At 40.8% G+C, this 13,904-nt stretch overlaps 1 protein-coding gene across 2 annotated transcripts in view; it reads left to right on the forward strand.

Annotated features, from left to right (window-relative positions):
• Positions 1 to 2,642: 2,642 nt before the first annotated feature.
• Positions 2,643 to 13,904, forward strand: part of gsna (gelsolin a) — a 22,107-nt gene continuing 10,845 nt past the window's right edge. Inside the window, exons 1-6 of one of the 2 annotated variants that reach the window (XM_034125826.1) lie at positions 2,643 to 2,801; positions 11,118 to 11,315; positions 12,464 to 12,618; positions 13,045 to 13,206; positions 13,382 to 13,531; positions 13,609 to 13,698. In XM_034125826.1, coding sequence (XP_033981717.1) covers positions 11,123 to 11,315; positions 12,464 to 12,618; positions 13,045 to 13,206; positions 13,382 to 13,531; positions 13,609 to 13,698 — 750 coding nt within the window. In that variant the 5' untranslated portion in view covers positions 2,643 to 2,801; positions 11,118 to 11,122. Of the gene's footprint in view, positions 2,802 to 11,114; positions 11,316 to 12,463; positions 12,619 to 13,044; positions 13,207 to 13,381; positions 13,532 to 13,608; positions 13,699 to 13,904 lie in introns of both variants that reach the window. The other variant, XM_034125825.1, reaches the window with a different exon arrangement.

Genomic DNA, 13,904 nt, shown 5'->3' on the forward strand with positions numbered 1-13,904 from the left:
ACAGGGCTGAAACAGAGGGGATTATGGGATGCTACAACGGGTGATCTGTTTGGTATTTCAGCCAAACACTTCAGAGACATGTTTTGTATATATCTGAGACCTGTAATATATTGATGGAAAACAGTATAATAGGGGACCTTTAAAACTATTGGGCCACCAGTAGGGGTTCGTGGGAAAACATGTTTCCTTGTGATTTGGTTGATGTGTCCACCTCATGTCCCCCGTCTCCAGTGTCCTGCTCTGCCTGTTGAGGCTGCACTTCCTGTCAGGCTGAATGCAGCTTCTGTTACTGTCCGAAACAGCACGGCACAAAAACAAGACTTTTTTTGTTGCGATGTTTTCATCCATGACTGGAGCCTTTCAATGTGTGCATGCTGCTAAATTTAGAAACTAGTTGACGAGACAATGCACATCAGTGACACTCATTTGTTTTTATAGCATCTGTTAATGCAGGGCAACATGTGTTTTCCATGAATCTGTTGTCAACATATTGTCACCAAAGACAGAAAATAATTGTTTCTATTGCCCTAATAGGACATATTATCGTATTATATCATTATATTGTCAATCACTTTACAACTGCGTCGTTACCATAGCATACATTCATTATGTTTAATGTTATCAAAAGAAGGAAAAAGAGGAAAAGTGAGACTGTACTTAATGGATACTTTTTTACATTATTTAAATCAATTGTCATGCTAAGTTATATAAGCTTATAATGCTACTCTGTGAATGCCTTTCTTGTTCAGTCATTAATGGTCTCATAATTGTCTAGTAAGTATGTCAGTAAAGATGAACACAAATGACCCACTGTTACTGTCACTGTGTCTTTTGTCCACCAGAGGGCAACCAAGATTTGAAAATGTGGGTTTACAGTAAGATACAGGGCACTATGCTAATGGGGCCCTATTGTGCTCATTTTCAGGTTTCATATTTGTATTTTGTGTCTCTACTGTGACATGTTTACATGCTTTAGTGTTCAAAAAGCTCTTTATTGTTCTGATGCGGCCTGTGCTGCAGCACCTCTTTTCACCCTCTGTCTGAAACCAGAGCCCAGTCTGCTCTGATTGGTTAGCTGGCCAGCTCTGTTGTGATTGATCAACCGCTTAGAGTTGTCACAACAATAGGAGCTAGCCAATAGCAGCTCAAGTGTTACATGATGTCATTATGTCACGGAAGGAGCCCAATTAAAAGGGTGAAAATAACTTTATGTTACTTTCTGTAATGTTGGCCAACACCAGTCGGTGTCCTCAATGACTGGGGCTCCTACATTTTCAGACATCTTAATACAAATAAATGGTATTCTTAGGGGAAGTAGTGTCACAGAAGGCCGATCAACAAGACAGACAAAACACAAAATAAAAAGTTCAACAGGGTAAAAAGCCTAGGATTTAATAGCATTCTGACATGTATGGACATCTGATTTCTCTTTTATCCTTGATGTGTATTGATGGGATTGTACGATACAAACTAATAAATTATGTCAGGGGCTGTGTTTGCTAACACTATAGTGCACTCTGCCTGAGTTAAAGGTGGGGTAGGTAATTTTGGAGAAACCAGCTCGAGTGCGCTAGAATTTGAAAATACATAGCCGGAACAAATCTGCCACTTCCTTACAGAGCCCCTCCTCCAACACACACGAACGTGCACATGACCAATGAGGGCACGAGATAAGTTTGTGCACAGGTGGAAAGCTGACAGGCAGGTAGGCCATCCAGTTATTTTAGCCGGGCCGGCTCAGATGATTGGTCGTGTTTTTTACAGTACTACGGCTTCCACAGATGACATTTTTTTAATGGATTTTTTGTCAAAGCACTTAAGATATTCATTGCTATCGGGATGTTAAGAGCATTCCATGGAATATAACAAAAAGTGTATCTCGAGCCGGTTTCTCAAACTTACCTACCCCACCTTTAATCACATAAATGAACAATGGAAAATATGGAATATTAACAGGATGAAACCATAACTTGCTCCAGTGTTTGCTTGACAATTGAACACCTGCAGCAGTCACCACCTATAGCTAGCACCTGTTGGCCACAGTACTTAATAGATATTAAAATACGCTCTTTTTCTAAAAAAACATGTTCATCTTATACACCAAGGAGTGCCTTTGTACCTTTGACCCTAAGTTGAAAAACAATGATTATGCACATTCTCCATTACAGTAAGTGTGTTAACCAGACTGTAAAGAAGGAACAAGGTGTGCCCAGTGAGCATCTGTGGGTTAATGGGTGCAGTAATCTTCTATACATCAGTAGTACACCAGGTAGGGGCAGTGTTGGGCAAAGATGTACTCTGTTGGAAACCGGAAGTGCAGACCCTAGTCTGACAACCCCTGCAAAAAAAATCAAAATCAAATATTTTTCTATTTTTTTATTGAGTAATGGTTTGGCATCACTAAAGCAAAAGGAAGTTGAGTGAATGTATAACCTATTAATACATGTCGAAAAAAACATGGACTCTTTGTAATCCGATTCAAAGAGCAAAACCCTCACCTTTATGACGCATGAAGTAAAATCATTGCAGACAAGCTTATTATTCATAGTCTCGATAGATTGCGGGACAAAAATGATTTATTTAGATTGATAAAGTCACACGTGTGCATGTATGGGCCACCCCCTCTCTGCAGCGAGCGGTGCAGGGGAGGGTCATAACGGGGAGTGTCCCGGGCCAGAGGCATAAACAGCGGCTCATCGCTCCGCAGCCCGCCGACTCGACGCCTCTCTGCTCCCGCTGCAGCTAGAAGCGCTCACCGCGGCTCTCTCAGGTCCAAACCGATCACAACCCACACTTTTCAGGTACGTTTAACCTCTCTTACTTCCACGAAACTATACAGCCTGTTAAGCACAGATTGCAGGACGCTGATTTAATGCCTTGATTACAGCATTATTCAACCGTTACTTTCCACGTAGGCTGGAACAAAGATTTGAGAGGGGAAGGAAAGGGAGTACATTACTTCTTCTTGGTTGTACAAAGGGTTTACTTTAACATGTTTGTCAAGCCCACTTAAAGTAGTGTAAACCCTGCTTTTATTGTCAAAAGTGCAATGCAGTTGCCTCCATATATGGACAGCAGTGGAAAACCTGGATGATGATTACAAATGTTGAGTGGGCCTTAACTGCACATTCTTCCTGAAAGTGACGTCACCTTGCCATGATGGTGAACCCAAAGCAACATAAACATGTTATTATGCTGCATTACATGAAAAAAGTCACTTGTTTGAGCTTCTGAGTATAAAACCTGTGAGATTTCCTCAGCAGCTGTTTGCTCATCTTTATTTAAGGATAGCTGTGGTTGCCATAGAAACCCACAACCAAATAGAGGAACTGAGGAAGTTAATCACAGCATCCTGCAACATGTGGTTATAGGGACGTGCGTCAGACAGTGTACTGTCTGTCTACACTGTAGAGTGTATGTGTGAGAGATAAAGACAGAGTTTTGTCAGCCAATCAGGAAGCGCTGTTTCAGATCAGCGGGACAGAGATTAGGGGATCCTGAACACAAGCCTCTTATAACAGCTGTTTGCATTTTTCTGTCTACGATTGCAGGACAGCTGGATGGTGTGGATGTTTGTATGTGCACACATTCTCCATATTCAAGTGTAGGTCTTGAATCACCTTTTCTAGATTAAAAACTATAAAACACTGTTTGTGATCTCACCAAAAGGTTTCTTTGAGACATTTTTCATCCACTGGCAACAGAAATCTAAATGTAGTGTCCTTTCCTGCCATCACAGCGTCATTAGCTTTTTTACTGTAAACAGAAGTTATATTTACATCTCTTGACAAGCATCCTCTCATGGTTTTTGCAGTCATATTAACTGCCCTCTCTCAGTAGCAATAGTGGAGCAAGCATGACAAACAAACCCTTCCCTAGGAAGTCGATGGAAATGTGACCTTACACGCCCAGTAAAAATTGATTTGGTGATTTGGAAGTCAGAAAATGTCCAGTTTAAAAATGGGGAACCTATATTATACTATATGTATCATTGTTCTAGCATTTAAATTACTGTATTTCAATACATAAGTAAAGCACATCCTAACTTTAATGACAGATTTTTCGAACAATGGAGGCAGTCGTTCCCTTACGTTACCCACAAAGTTTCAGTAGACCTAACCTAACCATATCTCTTAAGCATTGGGGTGGCAACCAGAAAATGCTCATATGAAAAATATGAAGGAAACAGTTACATGATTGTTGGGTGGGGCATTCACAAAAATATCTCAAATATTTCTTTCTTCAAGCCTTAAAGTGACATGCGGGGATTTTCCTGAAAATCAATGTTACTCATACACAAATTACCCCTTTCATCGTCACTAATGACCCACTGGAAGCGTGTATCTGTATTTGCAGAGACCCAGCTGCCTTCTGACTGGATTTTCTTTATTCAATTTCATTCTGCTCTGTCTGGGTCGATTCTCAGTGTCAAAGTCTGAACAAAGCTTGGCAACCAGGTGCCAGATCGGAAGCATTAATCTAATAGGAAGCTATATGACAGACACCGTGACTGACAAAACGCAAATAAAGTGAGGCAAAACAGCCAAATAATACAAACTGTTTATTATGTAAGGAAATATTCAAGGAAAAATAGGCACTCTGAAGTTTCTCCCTCCTCTATAAATGAACTATATATCTTTTATAAGGTCGATTATATTCCCTTTTTCATCAATGAACGTTTTTTCAAAGCAAGAGAGTGAAAGATACCCTCAATCCAGATTTGTTAGCGCCTTTAATATCCTCTAATTGAGAGCAACTTTAAAAATCTCTTTTAAAACAACATTAGAAGAGAAGAAGTTAGCAACAGAGAACATAACTTGTTCAAAAGGTATTTGAAAGACAAAGCATTTCATCATTTCCCCATTGACTTCTTTATGTTCCATATTGATGTACAAAAGGGCTACACCTCTGAAATAAAACACACATGGTATCTTCTAGCTGCTTTGCAATCTAGGCCATTTGAGTGTACATGCTATGATTAATTTTGCAATAAAACTGGTTTGAGATAGATGGTTCCCTCTCATATCCTTTAATAACCATCCATATATGAGCTTGGTTATTTACTCCTAGTCATAAACAGCCATTTTGATTGTCTTTGTCTTACACTGTGCAAACAGAGGAGAGGGAAGCAGAGTGTGATCAGTTCAGATCTGCAGGACAGCTGCTCCCTGCAGAGTGGCATGAGTGGAGAAAATGAGTCATCGAGAATCCTTTCTGAAAGAGAAATTCCTTCTTTTCTTTTTTTACGCAGAAACTTAGATTACAAACTATTATGGTCTTGTTTTTGAAGTTGGACACCAGCAGACAAATCACATGAGATGAAATAATAAATAATCTGACTCCACTTGTGCTTTCTGCACAGAGGATCGAGTTCTGAGGCCTCAAGGGGAAGGCAGACACAAAAGAGAGGCTGGTAAATATGGGGGAGGGGACCACATAGCTGAGGTTGGAATGACAGACTCACTCTATGATTATTTGGAGGCGAGGGAGGGGGGGCAAAAAGCCTGCAGCGGGGGTGCAAAAACTCGATGAATCCCTCCGGCTCTGCAGAGCGGGCCTGAAGACACCATATGTTTTTCCCAGCACGCCTGAAGAGAAGCACTCTCCAACAGTCATGTGACCTGTTCTATTTTGGCTTGAGCTGTGTGTGTGTTGAGTCAAACCACCCCTCCCTGAGTCACTTTATCCAACAGGGAACTACCAAAAACATTCATAGTTTATATAGTTTAAGTCAGCTTCTTATTCGTACATTTTTGTTTTAGATCTAATTCTCTAACCTTCTCCCACATTCTTGTAAGATTTATTTTTGATCTACACCTTTTGTCACAGCTGTTATCATATTTGTAATACTGGCTTTGAGTTTTCAAAAGTCTGAGGGGAATCAGATGCTCAGTATCCCTTCTGATGTGACATGCAGTATCAAAGTGTAGGAGAAAACAGCTCTGATGTGAGGCGACAGATGAAACATTTCTCTCCGTTACAGGGGAAGATCACAGTCAAAGGCAGTCAAACTTATATAGAAACTAAAAAGCCTTCAGAATAAGAAGGTATCATTTCGGTAAAATGAGTAGAGGTATGTGTTGGCCGCTGTTGAAGTAAGAGACATGAATGGGTACATTTGTCAAGAAATGTAAACCAGTAGCCTTTAATATGCCCTAATTTCTTACCCTCCGCTACCGGCCTCTTAAACAAGGCCCGGCCCCCCCACTGACACTTTACCTCAGCCAAAACGTAGTCTCTATATGCATTACATTAATGCACACAATGTTCAATACTGCTTACTGCACATATTCTTATTTCATAGTTTATATTCTATAATTCATTACATTATATTTCGCTGTAAATTACTGCTTTATTTTATTGCTATTTAACTATATTTTATTACAGTGTCCTTAAAGAATTGTTTTATATGGAGATTCTTTGTTTTATATTTTATGTATGCACCACGACATCAAGTCAAATTCCTCGTATGTGTGAACCTACCTGGCAATAAACCCGTTTCTGATTCTGATATGTTCCCTTCAGGGACTTGGTATCCAATTAAACTTCATGTCTGTAATAATGATGATCCCCAAGCTCGGCTCACATTTTGCCCACAAGCTGTTTTCATATCTCTGGGTGTGTCACTTTAAGTTAATGAATGGCTGTATATCATCTAAAGCAGAAGTTGTTACCAGTTGTTTGGAAACATAAATCATAAAATGTTATTGTATTCTTCTGTTGTGTTCCCTGCTGTTTTCAGGAAGTAGCAGTTTGGAGGATGTAGTCCTATTTCACCTCTTTTGTTTTGTATGCTAAGCTAGGCTAATTAGTTCCTCATTGTAGCTCTTTGGTAACCAACAAATTAGTGATATCAATCTTCTCATGGGACTATCTGGGGATAAAAGTATTTTTCTACGAACTTGAGCTGTTCCTCTAACTTAATAACGATAACTGGGCGCCTTGTAGCAGACATCTGTGCCGAGATATCATGAATCAGTTCCACTAAATGACAGACTTTTTATCTTATTAAATATCAGTCCACTTTGTCCTGTGGATGAAAAGACATCCACAGGAACTTTCTTTGATTGCTCTTTGATAAACACGTCTCTTATAAAAACTGCAATGCATGGTCTAATATGTCGGGATATGCCGATATTATTTAGGTCAGGTTAGGAGCATTATTTGACATAAATACAGTGCTTTTGTAATGTCCATATAAATTGGGGTTTTCAATACAGTTTGTGAAATGTGGTCTCTTGTCTGTTATGGTCACCTCCTTACAATTATCCAACAGTTTTCAAGGGTGGGTTTGAGATTCTTGCCCAAAAGCCTTTCCCACATTTTTGGTTGAAAAGGAGAAACATGCCTACTTTTAAACACTATGAAAGACTTGGAAACCAACAGATTTTTGTGTACGCTCAAATATTGCGACACAGACCTTTTGGAGACAGTGGTTGAAGGACTGAAAGAAGGAGTCTGTTTGTGCATCTGAACAAGTCCACCACAGTACCCTATTTTGACGGAATATTGATGGAATCTTCATTTTCATAAGTCATTAACCAACGACCAGATAGTTGTTTTTTTGCAATTAGGCTTGACAAATTAGGGATGCCACATTGCTAACTCTCCCCCCCGAGCTTTGTTGAACCTTCCTGTGTGAGGTTTGCTGTCTGACTTTTGTAGCATTACAGCTTCTCCAGGCTGGAAATATCACCAGACTACTTTAGAGCCACTGTAGGAATCGCCCAGAAGTCTCACAACACAGGCGCTCAGTGTCATGGAAGTTCAGACGGCTCCTGACCTGGTATGACTCCAGGTTAACCCGCCGTTTTGGCTACTTTTCCTGTGTTTTTGTCTGCATAATTGCAATTTTTATAAAGGAATTAGTAAAATGTTTCATTATCAGACACCTGAATATATTCCTTCCTTTTCCTTACAATGTCAGATATCTATCCAAATAAGCCACATGTGCTGACACCGGGACAAAAACCTCTAAAGTTAACTGAAAATTGTTCTTTTCCACAATTATCCACTTTACTTTTCCATGCTAAAACATTCCTTCGAAGTTCTGCTCAGAGCGTCTGGCTGTTACATAAAAGGAGAGCAGAAACATGGGGAAATAGGAACCCCAAAATTGTTGGTCTTGTTACTTGAATTTGGATCCACTTCCAGGGTCACGATCAGATTCCTGCCGTGTTTGTGGGCAGACGGCCGCCTAAAAGAATGGGAGATTCTTGTTAGTCGTGCAAATTGAGGGGCAGCGTGTCCAAGCAGCGTTCCTGTGGAAAACTACATTCTGTGTTCATTTGGAACTCCATGACCTGAACAGGTTTTTAAGGTGGACACTGAGGGCTGGAATGTCGTATAAGAACATAATTGGATTAAATTAGCAAGATAAAGTAGAAACGCAGCATAAAAGCTCAAAGGAGTCCTTTTCAGAGAGGTCAGGCTCTGAATTGAGAACAGAGCTCGATTCAGAGGTGTTTGCGCTCTCTCTGCAAGTTAAAGGCACTTTGTAAGTTAGAGTTTATTGTTAAAGAATGAAGTTATTGTATCGTTAAAGAGTAATCTAGCAAGTACATGTACATTTTTAAAACGTTGCCAAACCACTGAAACTTCCTTTGGTATGCCGTCTTTAATAAAAGGGGCCTATTCTGCTCATTTTCAGGTTCTTATTTGTATTTAGTTCCTCTACCGTGACATGTTTCCCTGCTTTGATGTTCAAAAAGCTCTTTGTTTTTCTCATACTGCCTGTGCTGCAGCACCTCTTTTCACCCTCTGTCTGAAACCAGAGCCCAGGCTGCTCTGATTGGTTAGCTGTCTGGCTCGGTTGTGATAGGTCAACCGCTTTGAGATGTACCGCCCCTTAGCTTCACGTACAGTTTGTTGTGGAGCACTAACCAATAGAAACGTGTGTGTTACATAGTGACTTTGTGATTTTAGCCTTTACAGACCAATTACAGTACATGCACAAAAACCTATAACACACTACAGGAGAGGGAAACCCCCATAAAGAATAATAGGACCCCTTTAAGAAAATATAAACATAACAAACAATTTAAGACTGTGTGCCGCATCAAAAGCCGAAACTTAAATATAATCGGTCCTTTGAATTTGTGAAACATGTCCAACCCAACAGAATCAGCTGATTACATCGTTGTTCATTCATTAACTGTGGTTCTGTTTCCAGACGGCCATAACAAAGATTTTAACAGGATGCTCAACTCCCAATGTAAAAATCTCAAACATCCACACATGCTAGACTATGGGGCAAGTGGCTGTAATCCAATGCAACACACACACACACACACACACACACACACACACACACACACACACACACACACACACACACACACACACACACACACACACACACACACACACACACACACACCACACACACACACACACACACACACACACACACACACACACACACACACACACACACACACCCCCCCCCCCCCCCCCCCCCCCCCCCCCTCCCTACTTGAAACACTGCATGTCCTTTATGCTCTCAGATATGGCTGAAGTGTATGGTATGTGTGTGCATGGATGCTCAGGAGGTGTTCTGACTGGGATGAGACAGCTGTCGGACTGCTGAAGAGTCTAGGGTGTTACGACCCTGGTCATTTGTGTGTAGATATTTTTCCCTCCTCCTGTGTCTGTGAGTGTGTGTGTGTGTGTGAGTGAGCAAGCTGCCTTCAACCTGCTGATTGGTCCACCTGAAGAAACAGGGGCATTTTAGCTGCAGCCATGCAGTTTCTCTGCCCTCTCTCTGACTCGACTTCTCCTACACACTTGCGTATTGAGATATCTGTCCTGTTGTGCTGTGTGTGTATACTTATACCGTATACCAGTCCTTTTGCTTGTTGTGAAATCTTAGGAAGATAAACTAAGTTAACCTGTCTTGTAAGACACGTTTTGTTTTGTTTAGGAGTGAGAAACCCTCTTTTTGTTTGAACCTTTTTCTCCTGTTTACTGGTAAGAGTAGGTAAGAAACCTGTATTTTATTTGTTTTGTTAGGCAAGTTTAAGGAAACTCTGTAAAGACGTTGTTTGTTATGTAGGGGTTGTCTCACCTCTTTTTGAGTTATTAAATCTCAAAAAGCTGATTTCCTGTGTCGTTTACCATTTCTTGGGAGTGGGAAGAGTGGGGAGAGGGCAATTTTATGCTGCGCCTAGGTTCCCCTAGACCTGGGCGTAACATAGGGCTTTACTGTATATACTATGAGACCTTAGAGACATGGGTAACACATTTAAAGGTGGGGTAGGTAATTTTGGAGAAACCAGCTTGAGTGCGCTAGATTTTGAAAATACACAGCCGGAAAAAATCTGCCACTTCCTTACAGAGCCCCTCCTCCAACACACACGAACGCGCACATGACCAATGAGGGCACGAGATAAGTTTGTGCCCCGATGGAAGGCTGACAGGCAGGTAGGCCATCCAGTTATTTTAGCCGGGCCGGCTAAAATGATTGGTCGTGCTTTTTACAGTACTACGGCTTCCACAGATTACATTTTTGTATGGATTTTTTGTCAAAGCACTTAAGATATTCATTGCTATCGGGATGTTAAGAGCATTCCATGGAATACAACAAAAAGTGTATCTCGAGCCGGTTTCTCAAACTTACCTACCCCACCTTTAAGAAAAAAATAAATCAAGATTACGGTGATAGCAGATTTATTTTTCTTATCTCCAACCCCATGTACTGTTTTGTGATTGCATGCTTGAAGTAAAAACAGAGCAGAAAAGTCGAGTTATACACATATTTTCCTATATACTGTATACATATATTTTCACACACAGGTTTCTTTTGCCAGTTATGACTACGCCTGAGTCAGAATTTCCTCTTCCTGCTCACATGAGGAAACACCCTAAGCACAGGGCATCGGTGACTCACCCTGCTGTACCATTAATATCTAACTATAACCCTAAATGTTATCTTTGTATCCATGGTAACACCTCAGCCTTAAAGGGAGTGGCTTTCCAAAACAGATGTCTCACACATAGGGTTTTCTAGTCTTACTTATAAAAGGTTATTTTCTATGGCTCTTATCTCTGCAGTATTTGACCGCTGCATGTTGAGGAGAGTATAGAAGCTAAATCTGAGCGGTGTGATTTCCCAGCAGGCAACATGGCAGTGCACCCAGAGTTCGATCGCGCCGGGAAGAATACGGGCCTCCAGGTGTGGAGGGTGGAGAACTTCGACCTGGTGCCCGTTCCCGAAAAGCTGTACGGGGGATTTTACACCGGAGACGCCTACCTCATCCTCAACACCATCAAGCAACGCTCCGGGCATCTGCAGTACGACCTGCACTTCTGGCTGGGTGAGAACAGGAAGACGGATATTATGATCAGAGAGAAATAAGCAGAAGGGAATATCCACTTTTAAAATATGTTCATTTATTATCCAGGAGTGGACATTAGCTTATTGTTTTCTCTTGTCCCCTTAGGATATCCGTAGAAAACGTTTTCCACGTCTATGTCACAGATATAACACATTGAAAGAAAAAATCAACTCAATTATTTAAGCAAGAAGCATTTATAAATTCCCTTTTTCCATTTTGGTATCAGACAATTTGCATGTTCTGCTCTGTGGATGAGAAGCGAAAAGCCTTCTGTCCTTACATTTGTAAATAACAGATGACACTGTACGTTAACAGGCAGATCTGTGTTTACTGCTGCTGTTGTGTTTTATGTTTCTGCTGCGTCTCATCCTGCTTGATTTGATCAGCATCTGAAACTGTGACAGGCCTTATTTCCTGGAACAGATGTGCGCTGTGATTGTACTTGAAAGGCTTACATGGCAAACACTTTGTCAACGATCTCAAACCTAATGTAGTGCACATGATGTTTTCATTTCAGTACAAGGCTTTTTTTCTAGACCATTTTGCACCATTCAGCACACACACACAAATACTCAGAGGTGGAAGAAGTACTCAAATGTGTTGTGGTACTAAAGTAGCAATACTAAATTGTAAAAATGCTCTGTTGCAGGTAAAAGTACTGCATTCAAAATCATACTTAAGTAAAAAAGAAATTATCAAAACAGACTCAAGTACAAAGAGTAAATGAACTCATTATGATTAATAGCCTATTTTAGAATCATATATATATCCATAAATACCTGTATTTTGACTATTGACGCATTATCTTTTGATATATATTGATGCATGTGTTCATCACAGCTGGTACTTTGTACTCTGGAATAGCAGAAGCTGAGTCGTGCCTTTTTATATTGATTTCACGTCTTTTTAGTCAATTGGACTGATCATTGCAAAGCTTTTACCAACAAACACGATGTGATGTAACCCACCTCTATGCTGCTGAACACAAACACCTGTTGTTGCATGTATAAATATGTGTGACTCATTTGGAGAAGGACCTCATCAAACACAAAATGAGACTCTGGGTAGAGCTACAGTACAAAATGAAATGATTAATATGGAGAACATCTGTGGTTCCTCTGGTGCAGGTGACTTCTGCACCCAGGATGAGAGGGGCTCGGCGGCCATCTTTACGGTCCAAATGGACGACTTCCTGGGGGGGTCGCCTATCCAGTACCGCGAGGTGCAGGGACACGAGTCCAAAACCTTTCTTGGCTACTTCAAGTCTGGACTCAAATACATGGTAAACGTCATGTTGATAGCTGTAAAATATCTACATACAAGGACAAAATCCTTTTCTTTGCTTTTGTTTTAAACCTAGGAACGTGTATAGGTAATGATATATGGGTAGTGGGATTTGTGCCTGTTTAATGATAATGTTGGGGTTATATTTCATCATATTCTAACATAATTAAATATTTCGTAAAATACATTTGTTTTGTTAAGGTTGGATGAACTTTTATTAATTGTAATAATTTTAGATAATTCTTCTATAAACTAAATATTGTCACTTTACCTTTTATACATGGTTTACACCTATATATATTTTTTTGATATATTTATTAATTTGCCATCACTGTATAATTAATATTACTTTGATATTATGTTAATGGTTCTCTTTTCTAAAAGGCTGGTATTTTACCTTGAAAATACATCTCTTACCTTTCAGAAAGGGGGCGTGGCTTCTGGGTTCAAGCACGTGGTCACCAACGAGGTGGTCATGCAGCGGGTGCTCCAGGTCAAAGGCCGCCGTGTCGTCCGGGCAACCGAGGTGGCGGTCAGCTGGGACAGCTTCAACCAGGGAGACTGCTTCCTCTTGGACCTCGGGGCTGTGAGTCACTCTGAAGCAAATCATTATTAAATATAATTACTGTAATACTGCTGAGAGTAGACATACAGTGCATTGCCAACATGTTGTGTTGAGCAAATAGAAGCAAAGCATTATGGGTAATCTTTATTCGGGTTCCACTTTATTGACCTTCCTTGCATCTGCTCCTCTTCTGCAGGAGATCTACCAGTGGTGCGGCTCCCAGAGCAACCGCTTCGAGAAGCTGAAGGCCACGCAGGTCGCCAAGGGTATCCGTGACAACGAGCGCAATGGGAGGGCCCGGGTTTACGTGTGTGACGAGGGGGTGGAGAGGGAGAAGATGTTGGAGGTGAAAAGAGCGAATCATGAGAAAATATAAAGTCTAAAAGCTGAGTTCTGTGTTAAACTGCCCGCTGCCGTCCTCAGGTGTTGGGGCCCAAACCAGAGCTGCCTCCTGGAGCCTCTGATGACATCAAGGCTGACGCTTCAAACAGGAAGAGGGCCAAACTCTACAAGGTGACCCCCCCCCCCCCCCTGTACACACACGCTATCTCTTTCCCTTTAATATATTATGAAGGGCTTATTCTTTTCCGTTTCAATTTGAAATACAAATCTGTGAATGTTACTTTTTAATTAAAAAAGAAACACAATAAATCGGGAGGAAATATTTTTACGATGCAGGATAATTAAAATGTTCTCCGCTGTTTGTACAGATATAGTGA

This window comes from Trematomus bernacchii, unplaced genomic scaffold (assembly GCF_902827165.1).
Source record: "Trematomus bernacchii unplaced genomic scaffold, fTreBer1.1, whole genome shotgun sequence".
Lineage (NCBI taxonomy): Eukaryota > Metazoa > Chordata > Actinopteri > Perciformes > Nototheniidae > Trematomus > Trematomus bernacchii.